This window comes from Acanthopagrus latus, chromosome 12, assembly GCF_904848185.1.
Source record: "Acanthopagrus latus isolate v.2019 chromosome 12, fAcaLat1.1, whole genome shotgun sequence".
In the NCBI taxonomy this organism is placed as follows: Eukaryota; Metazoa; Chordata; class Actinopteri; order Spariformes; family Sparidae; genus Acanthopagrus; species Acanthopagrus latus.
The window spans coordinates 14,194,757-14,215,460 of record NC_051050.1 but is presented as its reverse complement, the minus strand read 5'-3'; the positions used below and the strand labels follow the sequence as shown (position 1 = coordinate 14,215,460).

General features: G+C 40.0%; 1 protein-coding gene across 9 annotated transcripts; it reads right to left on the bottom strand.

Annotated features, from left to right (window-relative positions):
* Positions 1-109: 109 nt before the first annotated feature.
* On the bottom strand, positions 110-20,161 carry git2b (G protein-coupled receptor kinase interacting ArfGAP 2b). 9 transcript variants are annotated; one of them, XM_037116603.1, is made up of 21 exons: positions 20,058-20,161; positions 19,104-19,237; positions 18,841-18,953; positions 17,344-17,449; positions 14,141-14,227; positions 13,913-14,043; positions 12,190-12,284; positions 12,047-12,092; positions 11,849-11,854; positions 11,709-11,760; positions 11,551-11,623; positions 11,341-11,438; positions 11,111-11,222; positions 10,427-10,578; positions 10,158-10,310; positions 8,106-8,315; positions 7,865-7,954; positions 7,138-7,220; positions 5,830-5,985; positions 3,837-3,900; positions 110-3,557 (listed from the first exon to the last, which is right to left on the bottom strand). In XM_037116603.1, the coding sequence occupies exons 3-21, from the start codon at positions 18,951-18,953 to the stop codon at positions 3,348-3,350; spliced, it is 2,037 nt and encodes a 678-aa protein (XP_036972498.1). In that variant the 5' UTR covers positions 19,104-19,237; positions 20,058-20,161; the 3' UTR covers positions 110-3,347. The 9 variants fall into 9 exon arrangements, with proteins under 9 accessions (XP_036972498.1, XP_036972489.1, XP_036972491.1 ...); XM_037116594.1 differs by lacking the exon at positions 20,058-20,161 and adding an exon at positions 19,810-20,042; XM_037116596.1 differs by lacking the exon at positions 20,058-20,161 and adding an exon at positions 19,810-20,042 and having other exon boundaries at positions 5,830-5,982.
* Positions 20,162-20,704: the final 543 nt, after the last annotated feature.

Below are 20,704 nucleotides of genomic sequence, written 5' to 3'. Positions count from 1 at the left end.
GGGAAGTATGTACACATGGGCGTGTTCAGAAAAAAAAAAACAAAAAAAAAAACGCCCCGAGTCCACAATAAACAGCGGCAAACACAGATAACACGACAAGAAGAGCCGGTTGAGGTATGAGTTATACTTTATTATAACCTAAGGTAGGGATTGTTTGGAGCACAGAGGCAGTGGGAGGCTTGAAGTTACAGGGAGGTCAAAGTCAGGGTTTGAAACCAGGGCTGGAGAGGAGCTGAACACACACACACACACACACACACACACACACACACACACACACACACACACACACACACACACACACACACACACACACACACACGCTGCTGTCACCACACTGTAACCCAGGAGCACCTCTTTAGTTATTTAAGACCATGATGTTAAAGCAACATATTCTCACTTTAACTGTGGAAGTTTTTAAAGTATCTGGTTTTGAAATAAAGAATTAAATCGACACAGTGTGATTTTTGAAAGAAGAAATAACCATTGTTAAGACACCTTACTTGGTCTGATATGACCACTAAGCAAACTTGTAGGTAGGCGCTGCTGTAAAATGTCCATTGGTACCGATCTCAACATGAGCTCCTGTTACACAGCCTTTCAGCATTTGCCATTAAAGCTGCTGCAGGCAGTCAGTGATGAAGAGCTTTTCCAGTGGACCCCACGGGACCTGATTTTGGAAAAATAATTGTATGGTAGTGAATGGAAAGAGACAAATAATTATTCGCTCGCACTTTAATTGTGCCCCGAACTATACATATGATTTTTTTGTCAGTTTAAAAGATGATTTTCCAGTGAACTACATCGTCTCACGCAACGCATGACACAGGCACCAACACAGCCATCAGCTCGGCACAGAAAAGATACTTAAAAGATGAAAATCACAATAAAACTGGCCATTTTGACAACTGCAGTTACATGAAAGGGTGGCTTTTCAGTTCTGTGAGCTGATAATATACAGGACCAGCTCTACAATCTTTGAGTTACAGGTTTTGCTGACCATTTAGACGACATCACTAACAAGACTGTTGGCTGTGGAGTTTTTATAATAATATAAAGTATTACCAGTCTTGTATTTCATTGGTTTTATGACCAACTGCAACTTTCTTGACTTGGAAAATCATCTTTTAGACTGACAAACTTAATATGTGTAGCTAAAGGTCATAATTCAAGTAGGATCAAAAAATGATTTGTCTCCCTCCATTCATGACCATATAAAGTTTCTCTGAAAGAGCAAACCAGACGGGGCATGACTTCAGTTCTCTGAACCCTCGCTCCTCTCTACATTATCACCTGAATGCATGGAGATACTCACAAGACATAGCAGGATCCTGCTCTGTGTGTTCACCACCACACAGGACCGCCTCTTTATGGCATTTTCTGTCCTGATTGGATTAAGTGTGCAGGGATACCAGGAAATTTATTTTCTCTTTTTCCGCAAGAACAGGGGAAGGAGAGTGATGGATATCGATCAAACCCCCATTTGAGTGATTACTGTTGGAATATAGAACCATTTAAAGGTTATTCTAATAAAAAATATCACTTACAGCAGCTTTAAACTACAGTGGCAGGTAATCTTACTTCTACTTGGGTACTGTTGAATCATCTGTTCTCCACATGTGCAGTGTATTCAAGTACTCTTTCCAGCCCTGGTTGAAACTTATCTGGCTTACAACAATAAGTGACACATTAGGCCCAGGTTCTACAACAGGTACTCTAACTTTGAGGGCACTTTTTTTTTTCTTTTTTTTATCAGTGATTGTAAACCATAGCTGTACGTATGTGACCACAGGCAGCATCTAACACACTGGAGTTACAGCACCACACCGAATAAACAGAGTTCACAAGTTGCCTATAACTTACTGCCAGCTGAGACGTCCCAAACCTCAGAACAAAAGTTAGTCTGTGAGGAGCATCATGTTAAAACAAAAAGCTTATGAAAATAAACATTGATATTTTCTTAGAGGTAAGACATACAGTTTATAAATAGAATAGCATTTGGGTTATTTTGATAAAGAATTACATGGATACATACATCTTATATATTTGCATAATGCTATTAAAATTGATTCAAAACGGATTTCACACGGGCCACTGAGGCCATCACTCTCTCTCATACACACACACACACCCACGCACGCAACATCAGAAGTATGGCTGTAACATTATAACTCCAAAAACTACTGATACTTTACCTATAAACACATCTTTGACCAGAGTGGAGGGACTGGACAGTGAAATCACCTGCTGGAGCTGCTGGATGGAATGAAAGTGTGCACACTCTTGGTACTGCTGGCCTTACACAGCGCTCGACGCACTGAAGCTATTTTCTTTTCTTTTTTTTATAAATCACAGTTTGCTCGCAAAACAAACATTTGAACTCTAAGCAAGTGGCATCACAATGAATCAAGATTAAAATACTGTTGTTGCATCTTAAAAAATGTAAAATGGCTAAAAGGAAAATGATCTGATGTCACTGGTATAGATTAAGGTCAATCTGTTCTGATCCCTGATGCCAGGTCTCTTTGCAGAATTGTGGCCTTTTGACCTCAAGGACCACAACTGATGACCTCTATGGAGAAAATACAATGTGGAAGGCTCAACTGCTTGTTGTTCTAATTGTTTTTATATACACACATATACATTGCACTTTTTGGAAAGTAAGTGGATTAAAAAAAAGGTGCAATATGTAAGAATTGGCCACGGGATGATTTTGTACTCCAAACAAATAGGGGGCAGCGTCTCTCCAGAGTAACCACTAACTAGCTGCCGTAAGCTCAATTAGTTGTGCAGCTAGCGCTCCTATTAGCTGAATCTGCCCAGACTGGGAGCTTTTAGCGCTGAGGGAGTGTTAGTGTTGTTTACTCTCGGACTATCATCCCTAGGGGAACAAAGTGGCTCGGGGCTACTAGGTTAGCATGCCATCTATAGATATCTCTGCAATGCAAAACATAAATAAAACCTTTCTTCACAGTCTGTTAATCATTTGTGTTAATGTTTTCATGTTTAAGGCTAGCATTCTTACATATGGCACCTTTTAATTGTTCTCTCTTTTTGTGAGGTAAAGAATAGTAGGACATTCTGTCCTACATTTTTAAAGGTGTTGGGTTACTCCGTATGACCATGATACAAAAACAACAAAATAAATAAATGTTTTGATTTATATGTTATTTTGCATGGTGCTTCTTTTTTTCTCACCTCAAGGAATGTATGCGGATACTTACACTGATTAATATGGGAAAACCAAAAAATAAAATAAAAAAGGTGTTAACACTGATTAAGTTGAAATTAGCAACATCATTGATAAACTGTATTTTGAGTGTATCAGGAATGTCTTTGGGTTTTAGTTAGTTGTTGTTTTCTTTGGTTGTCACAGTGACAAGTTGCTTGGCAGCTTTGGCAATGTCATAGGCGCACTGGATGACCTGCTGAGTGACCAGCTGGATGTCCGATGGGCAGGGGTTGTGTTCTGCTGCCTTCTGGCACTCTCCGTGGAGCCGGCTGGCGCTCGAAGTGAGCAGACACAGAGACCCCCGCACGGTCTCCGAGGACGGCCTCTGTGAGGGGAGAGAGGGGTGATGGAGACTCGATAAGGGACCGACATGACAATGTCCATAAATAAACCTTCATTGTGGTCATTAGGCTGTGTGTGTGAGAGTAAACATAAAACAAAGCAATCTAATAAATGGTAAACATAAAACCGAGTAATGCGATGAACAGGGTCTACCCAATATAAACGAGTCAGCTTAGATTGCCTCTGGCTGCTTTCAAACAAACAACAAATCCCTTAATTGCTCGGGGGAGGGACACCACGATTTTGGTTGGAGTCATCTTACCTTGGGAAACAGGGCAGCCATCTCTGTCACAGCCATGCAGATCTTTTCTGAACAAGGCAGGAAGCTGAGGGAGATGGACACAAGGTGCTGAATCAAATCACAATACATTCCTTAAAATTACACTGAAAAGGAGCAACCTGCATGTTTCATTCAAATATCAACCAAATCAAGTTCAGTTATGTAGCATGTCAAAAAACAACCAGATCTGACAGAAGTGATGTCAAATTAGACAATAGCAAGAAAGCACAAATAGAAGTGAAGGCACAATAGAAATAATAAAAAGCAATAAAAAGACAACATGAAACTTGTGGAGCTGCCACTGCAAAGACATTATCTTGCTAAACAGGTAAAAGCAGTTTATCTGAGGATAAAATAGGACTCGAGCTGGATTTGGGGGAGACAAGTTCTAAGATGTACAGGGGAGACAGCCCATGTAAAGCTTTAAAAACAAAATACAATATGAAATGTTAAATTCCACAGCTAAATTGACTATTTAGTGCTTTAACAACTCAAAATGCATTACAACACAAGTAAAGTCACACATTCATACAAACATTCAGACACAGGTGGAAGAGGCTACCATGCAAGGTGCCACCTGCTCATCAGGACTAATAACCATTCATACACACTCTCACACCGCTAAAAGAGACACCAGGAGCAGTTTGGGGTTCATAGACTGTCAGGAGGCCGGGGATCAAACCAGCCTCTGATTTGTGGACGACCGCTCTGCCTCCTGAGCCACACCTGCCCCTGCTCAGTAGCACACTCTTTTCAAAATATACACACAAAGTAGCTCATGCATGATGCCTCATGTTGTGAACCGGTACAGCTCGCTTGGTAAGGAATATAAACCCGTCTACAGATATTACTGCTGTTTACACAACTTCAGCAGGTCTGAGTAAAGCAGTAAAATGTCTACTGTGATGATTATAAATAAACGTGTCCGTGGCAGTGGTACATGTTTCCATAAGAGGTAACAAGCTACGATTAAATGTGTAACAAAACCACAAAGCCCTGGGTTAGCTGACAGCATCGCTGTTAAGGATTCAAAATAAAGAGTGTTCATTTCAGTGACACCTCATGCAAAGATAAACGCATCACCATCATGACATAAACTCAAACTGAAACCAAAAACTGAGACTAATATCCTAACGACGGAAAGCACATGACAAAGCTGTGAAAGCCTGTAACAGTTATAGCTTGGAAAGAAGTACTGACGTAACTGACTGACTGAAGTTTAATATGGACCAGAAAAAACATACCAAGCCATGTCAGCGACAGTATTTCTCACAAAATTAAAGTCATGATTTGGCACAATTAGCCTTTTACTTTTGCGAGTACTGTGAAGACAATTCATTTCAAAATGTTTCAACTGGGGAAACAAAGGAAGGAGTTAAAAGGGTTCATATCTCACATCACAGTAAAAAACAGACAATTAAAAATAACAACAACAGGAAATTAATATATGGTAAATATAGGAAACCTTGTTGACTAAACTGATTCTCTGTGGATTAGGGAGGTCACAGGGGAATACATGATCCGGCAGTGTTTGTTTCCTGCCAGCTGCATGTAAAGAGTGAAGGCCTACCCCCAGCAGATGCACAGCTTCTAAGGACAGAGGCCTGCCTGTGAGGCTCACAATCATTGGAAGAGTGCTGCTGCTACTAGCACTGCAATTGCCTTGCATCTCAGGTAAATCAGAGACTGGCTGGCTGGCTATAAATGAAGACCAGCAGGGTCCTCGCGCCTGAGGACAACTACTGAAAACCACTGACCTAGAAGCAGCTGAGACAGGATGAAACAGCATTTACCCTCTTCAAAAAGATGACAAAAATAGAGCTGTGGCTGAAATACACAGCTGACAGTCAGCAAACTGTGGTTTACAGCACATCAAATAATGGCAAAGTCTGAATTATCAACCACTTTTGAACAAGTTGACAAATTTTACACTTTTTTAATGTTATGTATTAATGATCTATGAACCATAAACTACCTGTCATGTTTTGTCTCCTGGGCAGCTCTCAGAAGCTCCTGTATGTTTTTGGTGATCTGCTCTGTCTTACAGATGACGTCTTCTGTGCATGGCAGGGTGGCATCTTCCTCCCCCTCCTCCCCCGGCTCCACTGCATCCGAAGCTGGAACAGGACTGCTACAAATGAAAAGAAAATGATTCACTGCTCACTCACAAAGACAAAGGTTTATATACTTTACTTTAACTGGTAAACAGAGGTTTTGAAAAAAATGAAGGTGTTGTTCCAATCCATATCAAGCAAGGTTCCATTTTAAATATGGTCCTTGTATACTCATGACTGGGAGTGAAGAGAAATATGATTCCCTGTGGTAAAACAAATGCAGTCTGGCTTCTAATTTGAAATAACAACAATGCAGCAGAGTTTAAGGCTCAACATCACAATTCAGTGCCTGTTAGGTTTGATGTAAGCTACACCCTTGTGAGAAAAAAAATAGTACTAAAATTATTTGACAGAAGTTGACGTAAAAAGTACATGTATGCAAATGGAAAAAAGAACAACCATGGGTAGATGTTGTGTGCGGGGCTACATGCTCTTCTGTCAGCTTACGTCAAATAGGTGCAAGTACAAATATGGTAACTCAGTCCTGTACAGCCAGACTGTTCCGATCAGGGACGCTTTCCAAACATCTGTCAAAACCAATATTAGTCTAGCCTTCTCCCCTCCCTTTGTGTGACCTTTAACTTTGTAAGCTTATGATACAATGACATCATCATCTCTAGCACCAGAACAAGAAGAAAAACCTTCCCATTTACTTAACTTCAAAGTTTTTTCCAGACATTTCTGACTCCATCGCATTTACTTCAGTGAATACTGCATGCAACTAGTAACTTAACACAAAAGAAATCAATTTTAAGAGCTGGTACATAACAAAGGGGCTCTATGTAACAATTTGGGATAATCTATATGTATCACTTTTTCATTACCCATACGTGAGCAGATTGAAGAGAAGTGATGTGAAAAAGTGTGACCTTCCATGCTTCTCTCTCCGCTCTTACAAGCAACAGTTGCTAACGTTACTTTAGAAATGGAGTCAGCTATCATAAATGAATGACGGGCTTCCAGCACAACACAGAAGTTCCACAGAGCCCCTTGATTAATTTAATGAGCGCATTTAGCTGGTTTTAACAAATAAATGGAGGATTTTTTGTGTAATATATAAAAAATATAGATATCTATGTTACAAACCTTCGCAAAGTTGTTTAACAATGACTTAGTTTCACAGTCCATGCCATTTATCACACGTGAGTACAAAGTTTCATTGTTCTTACCCAGTCTCCTCCAGTTCAGAGTGGTTGGGCGTGGTGTCATAATCATTCTCCAGCATGATACCCTGTCCTTCCAGACTACAGCCCTATAGACACATCAGTGAATTAAAATCAGTCAAACAGCGTATCTGCTGTATATGATTAGCACAAACATTTCAGAAACTACTGTGGGCACAAATCAGAATCATGCAGTTCTGTAATCAAGTTGACAATATTATTACAACATTTGGTTTCAAAGCAGATGAAGAGAGAAAAACAGGAGATATAACACCAGGTCACTGCGACACAACACAATGAGTACTGCAGTGGATGCGATTAGTAGATGCAAAGAAATCCTGAGCTGTGGGTGCACTTATCAGTAGCTAGGACTAATAAGCACATTATGATGAGCCATTGTATCCATTTTTTTCTGGGTATTGGACTGTGATCACTTGAACAGCTTTTTCTGGTACAACATTTCATCATCACCTCTGGTGTTGACTTGAGCTGAAGCAGCTCTGTTTAAAGGTTTCCTGTGGACAAAAAGCTGGAGTTGTTCAGTTAGCTGAACTGAAGCAGAGGCACTGTGGTGCATGCAGGCAGGCAGGCAGGCAGGCGATACTGATAAAAAATAAAGCAGTTTCAAAGACTCAGGAGAGAGAAGACTGTGGGGTCAAGCGGGGAGGGGGGGACAGTTTTCACCATCCCCGGAGGGCTGCCTGTGAAACCGGGGGGAGCTTCAGTACTTAACCCTTCGAGATCTCTCATCCCACGACCAGGACAGGGAAGAGGGGAAGGTAGGGAGGGAGGAAGCAGCCGTTCCCAAAGGACCCCTCCCAATCTAAAAAGGGGTCAAACCAAGTTGAGCATACTCGTAATGAGATGCAATGAATGAATTAATGAATGAAAAACCAACACCAGCCCAAAGCCAGGCATCATTGTTCTGTCTTGTGAGGATTACCCAGCAGGATCAGCGGTGTCTCTGTGCTTACATTGGTTGGGAAGGGCTGTAAAACGACCCCATCCTCTTGCCGTGCCGATTCAACTCTGTGGGGGTACTGCCTGGGACTTGAGCCTGTCTCGTACATGGACATGGCGCGACCTCCGCGGGGTTGGTGTCGACCTAAGGGCCCCTGGAGGTGTTGCTGCCCACCAGGGGTCTGCCATCGCAGTGTTGTGTTTTCAGTCTGCAGGGAGTTCAGCTGGAGAGAACAAAACATCTTTCAGTTGGACTGTAGCTGTGGGGATGATCTCCTTACAAAAGAATGGCCAGACATCAATAATAGAGAAGAAAACATCTAAGCCTCCAGGAGAAAAGCAATTCCTCTATGTTCCTCTTTTGTTTTTGGTTTCACTTCAAAAAGTTTTTCTCACAACAAAAAGGCTTGTTTCACTGACAAATTAAATGCTGACATTGCAAGCTGATAACTCCTGAAATGAGACCCCTTGAGAAACTGCTGCACAAGTGGTTACCCTTATTTAAATTAACACTCATCAACTGATGATAACAAAGGGAAACTTGACTTTTTCAGAAACTGTGTTTCACCACCAGTTAACTGTAATCTCCACCATTGGAGAAACAGACTTCAACAAACAGTAACATCATAAAAACAAGTCCAATACATGATGATGAATGATAAATATTTTATGGCAGTTTCAAACTTCATTCCAAAATTGTACAGTACATGCATGTTGATGTTGATTCATGAAAGGTAAAAAACATAACTGAAATGGCCAATTTTGACGGGAAATAATAGCAGTATGGTCGAGAAGTGAACAAACCAGCAGGAGGAGGCAGTATGTTGTTTTAACACTGTCTCTCAGCCAACTGAGGAGAGAATAGCAGTGGGCTGTGGAGAACTTTAAGGCATATGAGAAATAAAATGCTGCCATTTCCCAAAATGGGAGCGTGGGTGACAAACCGCCTTGTGTTCGTTAAATACAACATATTTTCTCTAAGCATGCAAATTTGGTCCGTCCATAAGATGATTCATCATGCAACAATTTCAGGAGCTAAGGACAGGCAAATAGAAACAGTTAACAGTTATTTAAAAAAGTCAAATGTAAATGCATCCAAGACAGATTAATGCCATAGACTGAAGTCTCATTAACGTGTTGGACTGCTGACACAGGAAACATACATCTTTAAATACCACTGGGCCTAAGAGGGACTTTCTTTTGGACTACTGAGAAATGAGGAACTGACAAGTCTGGATCTATAAATATATGGATCAGTTTTGTGTTGCTAATTCTCATTACATGCCCTCTGGAGGTGTCAGTGATCTCATTTACTGAAATCTTTACAATGGTCAGTGCAGAGTTGATATCGTGATAAGAGTTTGTGGCTGAATCACCAAACGGATGGTGGCTATTTCATCATTTTCCAGATAATGAGGGCTTACAACATCCTCCCCGGTTAACATTTGTTGATTAGTACTTAGTTCTTTAACATCTGTGAATCCCCACTTTCTTTTAGTCTAAAAACAAACAAGTCTAACATCTGATCCATTTCAGCCGTTTCAGCATAGCAGGGGAAGTCTGGTGATTGTTGTCACTACCACAGGAATTTTACCACATCCAGAAACATAGCAGCCATTTTCTCTGTTGCACTAGCAGTGAAGAAATCAACAAGTACGGAGTTATGAGTTTATGAGTTATGAGCTTCTCCCATATTTTCATCCATTTATACATCAAAATCTGATCTTCCCTGCAAATTCATGTACTGTATAATTCATACATTGTATATGTTCATGTTCCTTTATGAAATCAAATTACTAAATATCTCTGTAACATGGAGATGGATCAAGTCTTGCATACATAATTTAAACATTTTAGCACAACCTGTTTTTTTAGAGTCAAGATCAAAAAAATGCAACTTACGTGGCATAAATCCAGTATAAAGTTACCGTTAACTGCAGATCTGGAATATTAATGTCTGCCAACTTTGTATTAAAGTGATGGCAATCGTCTTATGTGGAAACACCGAGATCAAATACTGATCAAAATATTTCCTAAAAATTGGCATTACATGTGAATTTACCAACCTTGCTTTGCATCATTCGCAGCTCTTCACTGAGGTGGCAGTTGACTTTAAGGAGTTGTTGTATTTTGGCTTCTGATGCAGTTAAGGCGCTCTTCACCTCCATGAATTCCTGCACTGTGATTGGTCCATCAGAGAGGTCGGATGATTCAGAGCTCTGCGGCAGAACGTGTTATTTAGAATTCATTCTAACTGTTTGAAAATTAAAATTAGATGTATTATAATATCTTGAAAGTAAAGGTTTGTAGGAAAACAAACGACAAAACCATTAACCTTGGTCCTTCGATCATTGCAGCTATCCCCGCAGCTGGCCTCCTGCACTGGATCTTCATCTGATGCCACACTGTCGTAATCTGGCTGGTCATTGTCCTGGCTCTCACTGTTATGGCGACTGTCTATTCCCTGAAGGATGAGCTCCACGTTGTCTAAAGGCAGACGACCAGATCAAAGAATTAGAGATCAAACAAGCCCTGCTGGCGACAGGCAGATGTAAGATTCAAATAGCAGAGGAACACATTTCATTCTGTGTTTAGTGAATCCAAAAGTCAGGACTTGCTCCTCTTCATTAGACCTAACAATCTTCCATCAGTGTGCCCAAGGAAGGAAATAGGCTGGGATGTGGTTTGTAATAATTTACACATTAAAGGGGGCTTTTATTATTCAAGCCTGTGTTTGGCTATGTTTCTGCACCAACAGCAGTACATATGGTCCGCACTCTAATTGTGGCGCTTACAGCTGAGCCCACATGGCTCACATTTAAATGCAAAGTTCAACACTGACTTTCTGCATCTTGTTTGCAGCAACCAATTTAAGCTCTCTTCACTGCTTCATTTCTGTTTTTCATGATTTACTCGCTATGCTGACGATCACTTTTACTGCAGCATTTCCAAAACAGAACAACCCCCAAACATAAATATATTAGCAAAGTACATTCAAGGTGTGACAGAGAGATCATACCTTTGGGACTTTCGCAGGAGTTACCCCACTGCCGTCGTTTAGCATCAGTTAGAATATCAATAACCAAGGTGGCAAATTCGTGAGCACTAAACCTTGCCAGTTTTTGCCGACCCTGAGAAAATAAATGCATCAAAACACAAAGAGGACAAAATATGGTGGGACTGTTAAAGCCAGCATTCCAACAACAAATGAAAGTTTAAACAGGGGGTGACACTGCTGAAATCACTTGCCTGGTTTCTGGTAGATGAGTACTCTGGATTGACCGGCAGAAAAGGCACAACCGTGGTGTCTGTTACAAGTGTGCTGTGGTTCTGAGTGGCCAACCACACTGAAAAAACAGCACAACATAGGATACATAGAACACATAAGATTGAAATCAAAGTACAGGCATAACCCGCACTATATGCACTGTATAGTTTTACAATACTTAAGACGCTCACCTGCATCCGTTTCTCTTCTGTCAACTTCATCATAAACATCCATGGCAAGTTCTTCAAACTGATGGTTACTTAGCTGGCACAAAATAAAGCAGAAGTTTTGGTTAGCAATGGAACAAGAGAAGACATTGCGGACCTTAGGATCAGAAAAAAAATCTCACCGACTGGAGCTTCTTCTTTGCCGCTTTCGCAAACTCTGACAAATCCAGACTGCTTTGGATGGAAAAATTAAAATGATTATTTGTCTGCTCACGAAATTAAACAAAGAGACACTTGATGGCAAAAAATAAGGCACACTTACTTATTTCTTATCCATCAAAAGAAAGCAGCATGGGACAAAATATGACTGTAATTATTTTGTGACCGTCTTATCATGCTGCCTGTATGCAGAGCTGAGGCTTTATTATCCTGTGCATTACAAGATCTCAATGTCGGTAACTATAAATGAAAAAAAAATCTACAACAAAATCCCAACTATGACTTAAGATGTAGCTTTTACCTGTCTGCCATCTGCGGGATGATGAAGTGTTGCCCGTTTCTGTGACCTACAACAGCAAGGACATTAACGAGTGTAACTACCATAGAAAAAGCATGAGGGCTCTCAAATGCCATGCAGCAGCTCTGCTTGATGTGCCTACTCACCTGGTCTCCTACCGCAAAGGTAAAATGTTAACCGGTCAGTGAGTTCATACTGTATCTCCACTAGCCTCTCTGCCAGCTCCTGATGCCCCGCTTGTCTGCACAGATTAAGAATATAAAGGTCATGTTTCAGAAATATGGCTCTGTACTGAAGCTACAGAATGCCTCAGATGGGCCTTTATATTTATCTATGGAACAGCTGTGTGCTTGTAAAGTTCACAAAACAATACCTTAACACAATATTGGTTTGGTGACTCAGTGTCAAATTAATGAGCACAGAAATAAAGTAGAAGCTCTGTGGGTGTCTCTGTTAATTCTTAGATACAACCAAATCTCTTTTATGCGAGAAACAACATGAAATATAATTATCTTTAAGACATACAAGGCGATGATTCCTCAGCTCTCATTACTGTGAAATGCAGACATCGTCCATTTTCTTTTTTCTAGATTTTCCTTCCACTTATGCTGAACTAGTCCCGCTGAGTCAGCAGCTACACTGAGCTACACAGTTTTTCCTTCCTCTTCTGCCTCACTTAGTCACACTCTTATTGAATTAGTCAAACTGACTTAATGCCAATGGGTCAGTGTCACAATGTTCATTGTTGTGTGAGGCATGCTCAATATTTCGGCCATTTTAACTGGAAACTGTCAAAGTTGTATCTGCTTGTTTCTGCTAACCTCCTGTGACTTTCCCTCCAAGTTATAGTCTGCAACATCTCCTCATGAACACCTCAATATAGAAATAGCACATATTCTATACACGCAATTGTTTGTTTCTGTGCTCTCCAGAGGATGTGTATCATTTCCTGCCGCACCAATGAGCTGGGCTTTGTCTGTTAAGGCGATGCCTGCAGGCACGCAACAGGTTATGTGACTTGCAACAGCAGTCAAAACTGTTTGCTATGTTTTCTATACACTGCAGCGACTTACCAGAATGTTCTTCTCTGTCTAATCTTGCGTTAGCACTTGGAAATCATAGCCACATTATTGATAATTACATTATTGATAATGGAACTCTCATTGCGTTAACATTTTGTGAAAGTACAGATTATGATCCTTACATTATTGTCACAATATCAATCGATATATTTGAACAAATGTATCATGACATTTGATTTTGCTGGGCTGTCCTACCATATCTGCAGTTCTTTTGAGGAGATTTCAGAATATTGAGATTAGGGCTGTCACCACTGCAGAGTTTAACATGATTATCGCTGGTTATCGCTATATAAGTCAAACTCACCTTTGACTTTGTTTGTTGCGTGTTTTGTCTCTTTTTAAACAAATCAATTGATCTAAAAAATACATATATATATCTGCCACATAACAGGGCTAGCAAGAACAGAAAGAAGTGGAAATTACTAAAATACTATCACTTTTATGTTAGAAACGGGATATTTATATTCATATATAGAATATTTTGCTTTTCAATATCACAGTTATCATCAATACCAGTATAGTGATATAGCCATAATTAACATATATATTGTGTATCTAAATTAAGACAAAAAATACAGTAACTATATCAAGTTCATTTTGCTGGACTCGACTCAAAGCTTCAAAACAATACATTCCATATTGTGGCATCCCTAAAGTCATTAGGGATCTTGTTAGTAGCATTATAAAACTGCTGACACACATTTATCCCTACTCATCTGAAAAAACATTCTTTTGCAGAACAAATATAAAGATTAAGTTTAAATTTAAAACACAGGCCCTGTTTTACCTTGCATAATCAATGGGGGTCTTTCCACTCGAGTCCAGAGCCCCAGGATCAGCTCCATAAACTGCCAACAGCTCTGCTTGTAACATCTGTCCTGCTTTCGCTGCTATGTGTAGTGGTGTGTTTCCTTTCTCCTGTCATGCAAAACAACACAGTGACAAAGCATTAGAATTATTCCAACTTAAACCTCACTAAATGTGATGGTTCTTTGCTTTATTGCACTGCTCTTACTGGATGGAAGAAGTTGGCCTGCGCTCCCAGAGATAAGAGTCTTAGGCAGGTCTCCAGGTTTCCGGTCCGAACACTGGAATGGAGTTGCTGAAAAGAAATCGACAAGTAGCTTGTTTTAATTTGATTGTGAACTACATACACACAGTGCTGGCTTCACAAGATGCGCCTGCCCTGAACTGAGCGACACTGCTGCAATATTCTGCTACTACAAGCAAAAGATACAGCAGGGGCATCACCATAAAACTGTGCACAGATACCAACAAATTAAGTTAATGGGTGCATTAAAGGCAACCAAAAAAATTATTTTTATGTATACTGTGCATTCACCTACAGGCAATTTTGTCTCTCCAAAGCAAAAATACTGTGGACTATTTATTAGTGTGAATGCTGAAGGCATTCACACTATTGTTCTTCTGGAATTTATTTTTATTATTATTCTTCTTCCGTACGTTTTTTGGCTCGCTTCTCCTCCTACAAACTTTTTGCTATAAAAACCATTCAACCATCAAAATGTTCAGCTTTTTTGGGACATGATGGCTTGTATTTTTCTTTTTTCTACCTTTTCTACTTTTGGAAATATTCAGCTTTTTCTGCTAAATTTTTCCCATTCATCCTTATGGGGATTTTTTCAAATTTCATTCTGCTATAACTTCAGCATACCTTCAGCTATAGAAACCATTCAAACATGAAAATGTTCAGCTTTTTAAGCTCTTTCAACCTTGTGCTTTTCAACTTTTCAACCTTTCAACTTTTTCAAATATTAAGCTTTGTTTAAAAAAAATTTAACATTGCCGCAAATGGGAAAAGCTTCAAATCCTCTTCAAAACTCCTCGACTTTCAACCTCTTCTTCTCCCTCATACCTTGAGCTAGAGACACCATTCAAACTTTAAAATACTCACAACGCCTTGAACTATTTGCACTGTATTCAGTTTTTTAAAATCTTGTATGGTTTTGAAATCATCGCAGTTTGAGTTTGAAGGATTTTTAGCTCCTCTTCTCATTTTATAATGGGTGTGTATTGCGTCAGCTAGAGTGAGCGCGCACCAACTGCCGCAGCCCAGAGTGTAGAACAGCTGGGAAAAAAGGGAGAAAAATTCTCTTCAGCTCGATTTGGTTCCCACATCTTTTACTTGACATAGACAATATATGCATAGAAATGTAGGAAATCTTGTGGGCTTTCATGTGATGGTCTTATTTCAGATGTGCGACTTATGGTTTTGGATCTAGAAGCCCGAGAGCGACAAGAAGTCCAACAGTTCCTCCATAAGCCGCAATGTTAATTTTGAGCCAAAATTTCTGCTGAAGAGCAGACGGTACCTTTTCTCTCTCTCGCTTCTGTGCCTTCATTTCTCACTTTCCAGAAATAAAAACAACATGACCGCGTTCAGCAACTCCTCCTCTCACTCACCATATAGATATTTCAGCTACAACCATTACAGTTTTCTTTCAAATCAGAGGCGTTTGGGAGGCGTTTTCCCATTCATCCTTATGGGGAATTTTTCAAATTTCATCCTGCTATAACTTCTGCATACTTTAAGCTAAAGAAGCCATTCAGCTATTAAAATGTTCAACTTTTTAAGCTATTCCAACCTTGTACTTTTTTGCTTTTTAACTTTTCAACTTCTTTAGAAATTCGGCTTTTTCTAAACAAAATTTAACACTGAAGTAAATGGGAAAATCTTCAAATCCTCTTCCACAGTCATCGACTTTGCACCTCTTCCTGTCCTTCATACTTTGAGCTAGAGACACCATTCCAACTTTATAATATATAAATATTTTGGCCATAACCATTACATTTTTTTCAAAAGTCGCAGGAGTTTGTCAGGCGTTTTCCCATTCATCCTTATGGCGACATTTTCATCTTTGGCTCTGCTCCTGCTCCAGCATGTGTGCAAACATTTTAAGCTCTTTATGCCTTTATCCTTTCACCTCTTCAACCTTTTTTCCACCTTTTTAGGCTCCTTCTGCCCTCTTACTCTACAATCTTTCTGCCTTTCCAGTCTTTTTTCACCTTTTTAAGCTCGTTCTACCCTCTTAAGATACAGCTTTTCAACCTCTTCAGATATTGGACTTTCTGCCTTTTGATCTTTTTAAAATATTCTTTCCAGAAATATAAACAACATCACTTCGTTTAACAATGTCTCCTGTTACTCATTAAATAAATATTTTGACCATAACCATTACAGTTTTTTCAAAGATCGCAGGAGTTTGTCAGGCGTTTTCCCATTCATCCTTATGGGGACATTTTCATCTTTGGCTCTGCTCCTGCTCCAGCATGTGTGCAACCATTTTAAGCTCTTTCTTCCTTTATCCTCTCACCTTTTCAACCCTTTCTCACCTTTTTAAGCTCGTTCTTCCCTCTTACTCTGCAACTTTTTGGCCTTTTCAATCTTTTTTCACATTCTTAAGCTCGTTCAGCCCTCTTAAGCTACAGCTTTTCAAACTTTTCAGATATTCATCTTCCTGCCTTTTCAACACCTTCAAACATTCAACTTCATGTTCAGCTATGAAATTGTTACACTTTTTAAACTCTTTCAGCCGTCTTCAACCTTCCTGTCTCTTCATCTTCTTAAAATATTCATCTTTCTGTAATTTCAACTGCTTCAACCATTCCTCTTCCTGTGCAGCTATGGAACTGTTCAACTATCAATATGTTCAACTTTTTAACCTCTTTCGGCCTTTAACTTTGCAACTTTTCCGGCTTTTCGACTTTTTCAACATTTCGCCAGGACGTTCAGCAGATTTCCAAGAGCGTTTCAGCCTTCAGCATTCACACTGTATTTTCGCAGGAAATACAATTTTTCTAGTTGAAATTACTGCTATTAATATGCAAATAATTTTATGTATGCTTGAATTCTGAGCACAAATCAAGGAACAGTGTGAATTAAGGTGTCTGTTGCCAGAGTTGAGACAGACAGTTTATACCATTTGATAGTCATGGTGCAACTGTGTCGCAGCTGCACTGATGCACAATCTATGAATAGGCTAAACCACTTCTGTACTTAGTGGTCTAAAATAAAGTTAAAAACCAAAATATGGTGTTTATTTATTTTACAACACCAGCATTGGTTTCAGTCAAACAAGTATCTTATTGTGGGATAATTTGGGATTATTTTTGCACCTGAGAAATATTAGCAAATTAAGAATTCAGAGATTAACCAAAAAAAAAAAAAGAAAAGAAAAGAACAGAGCTATTTTTCACCTTGCTGAGGTCTTTTGCTGTTACACTGTCATCCTCCCGACATGGCATGCGATGGACATACGCCAGCATCTGATATTTGGCCTTGATGAATTCTGTCTTGTTGGGGCTAGCAACAACAGAAGATGATCACAATTAAAACCAGGAAAATCACAATAACAAATTCTAGGAAGATATTCACATCTAAATACTAAGTACTGTGTATCTATCCTTCCTCAGTGTCATAGGACCAATGTCATCTCTGTTCATCTCTGACACATAGAGGACAGTGCAGTACATTATTTGGGAAGCAAAAAACAAGGCTAGACATTTTCAACCTTCTGTCAATACAAGAATACTTCCTAGTTTTGTGAGTAAAGGAAGTTGAAGCAGCTGCAGGGTCTGTTTGACCGCTCAGTGACGTCCTCACTGCTCTGCAAATTACGCCCCAGTAGTTCCTGAACCATCACAGAGCATAACCCTCGGAGAAGGCACCTGGAACTATTCTACCGGAACAAAATGTAGCCCAGGTTCCTCTGATTCAAAATGCAGAAACGCCCAATAAGATAGCATGAAAATTTAATAAGGCATCAGGAACTGCTAATTCCCGTTTGGGCCGTCTGTTTCTGTCTGTCGCCTGGTGACTGAATGCGCTTGCTCGGAGCGTGAGGGTCCGACTCAGCATGGCTGTGTTTACATGTGTTTATCTTTCCTCCACCAGCCAGACACAAGGCGGACACAGTGTTTATACCTGGCATTGGATATGGGAGACTACATCACATCACAGCTCTCATTTTGTTTTTTGTTATGAGTTACAGTGCATAATGTTTGTTTAAAAAAAAAACATTCAAATGGAAATGCTGCATAAACCCTTTTATATTTCTTTTCCAGCAAGTCAGTCAATAAAACTGTCAAATGAATCTCATACAGCTGATGTGACTGAGATACTGCTGTTGGCTTATTGTTGTTTACAAGGCTATTCTTGATCTGCTTCTATCCTACCTACAGAGCAACGTTTTTCAAAAAGTACATAAAGTTAGTACCTTTTTTCACTTGGACTAATTTTTACTAACTGTTCTTAAATTCCGTACTGAATTTGGAAAAAGGGCATGTAAGTACATTGCTCCCTGGATGCATTTACATTGATTCTAAATAGGTATGAAAAGGAAATCTGGCCGCAGATGTTTTGAATGTTTTGATTGCTTGTGACTCAGCCATTTGTGATCTGTCTTCACTGTTGTTGTTGTATGTTTTGTCGCTGAAACCGAGACTTCTTTCCTGGAATTGCAATTCATTTTTAGTTTCGTATTTCCCAAGCTGCATGATCAGGTCACTTCACTTCTCAAAGTTACTTGAGACTGACTGGTCATGAGTCATGCTCGTGGTGCCGAGGCCCCGATTATGCATGTTCACTGACCTTAACTATGAAAAATCAATTTAGCCAGCAGAGCTTTACATCAAAAGTGCAAACAAGCATGCCACAATCAGCACTGACACATGAAGATCCTTAAAAGCACTTACTGAACTCTGTCCTGGGGGTTGGCTTTGCGCTTCCCACTCACTGAGGAGGAAGGGTCCAGGAGGCTGTGCTCCCAAATGGAGTTGGCTCCATTGCCATACAGTGTCTGAACCATCTACAATATAAAAGACATATGCATTACAAAATAACGCTGTCCTCCTATCACCTGATTTGTGTTTGATTGTGCAACCTGCATCATCCATCACAATAAATCTATTTCATTTGCATGTGGCTGTTTTGTGTACACACGTCTCCCTGTCCTCACCTGTAACTGGGAGGATGGCCACGAAGAATGAGTCAGATGTCGGACTTGGGAGCTGTGTCGCCCCAAACCTCGATGGATGCTGCAGCACTCATCGCAGATCAACACACCCCTGTTCACAGAGGCCCAGCGTGGCTCTGGAGTGGGATGCAAATGTTAATCAAGCACACAGTCCAGTGTTTAGACGACCAAAAACGTCAGCTTCATCTCAAACTAAAGCTTTTTACGGTTATTAGTCGATTATTGTCAGGCGATGCTACTCGCTAAGTGGCACCAAAAAATAACACCACCAGGGCAGCAGCTTCCTTCACAAAATGCAACCAGGGTGTTGGTCTGCTTTGCCACAACATGAGCTAACATTACTTGTTTCAATGAGTCTCAACAAGCTGGCTAATTAAGCTAGTTCGTGTGATGAAGCTAAACCAACGTCAACGTTTGACTCGAACCATTGTCGAAGACGAGCGAAGAGTTTCAGAATAAGACAAGTTAATATGATAATAATCACACAAACATAACACACACACTTCATATTTTCACAAATGCTTCCACATACAATAAAGGGACATTCGCAACCATTACAGATAGCCAACTGGTTAATGTATAAGCAGTTATACCCGTTTAGTAGCGTTAACTAGGTTAGCTAACTGAGTTGTAGTAAGGGCTAGCTGGTTAGCTAGGCAGCTAAAGCTAGCTTGTTTGACATCATTACCCGGAGCACTGCAATCAGCGCAGACCTCCCTGCTTCGCACTCGCTTTGACATCCCTCGATAAAAATCCTCCGAGTCCAGGAGAGACAAATATTTTAGAGACACGTTAGAAGACAGCTAGACGGGGGTGAGGCAGGATAGTCCGCCCTAAGAGATTGTATTTAACGCTTCTTCTAGCAGGCAAAGCAACTCTGTGCGGGTCTGCCCTCCCCTACTGTTGAACAAAGCAGTGTCCCATTCCAACACTCACGCAGCCTCCTACGTGCCTCCTCCGTGCCTCCTTGTCCGCTTCCTTCCTTGCTTCCCTTGGTGCCTATCACATGTGATTTTGCAAATCTCCACTAATAAGAGCGTGTGTGGTAGGTGCCATGCCTGCAGCCCAATCACAGCAGGCGTTAAATCTTAATCTTAAACAGATTCAAATCTTGTGTTGCTTATTTATAAGATCACAAAGTTAAGTTTTACCAACATATCTTGAGTACTGGTAGATTACTTTCCTTGAATATTTCCACATTTATGCAACATTAAACTTCTATTGTTCCATAGCTTTGACTCCTAGAAACTATAGTTAAAGGATAAGTTCACAAAAAAATGCACATTCATTGATTTTCTACCAGAGATGTGGACTCACCCACTGTGACTTAGACTTGAGTCAAAGCAAGTAGGTGTTTTGATGACTCAGCAGAAAATATGTAATGTTTGGATAGCCTGGTGATATGATGAGTCCAATGACTATATTATATTTGATGTTGTCAGATTACTGTCTTGTATTCTGTCAGTATTTCACTCTTTGAAAGTGTAATCAGAAAAGCCAACTTTTCTGACTGCGAGAGACGTTTCTTTGATTGATTACTGCCTATTCATTCCACCGATTTTTAATAAACAAATTAATGTCAT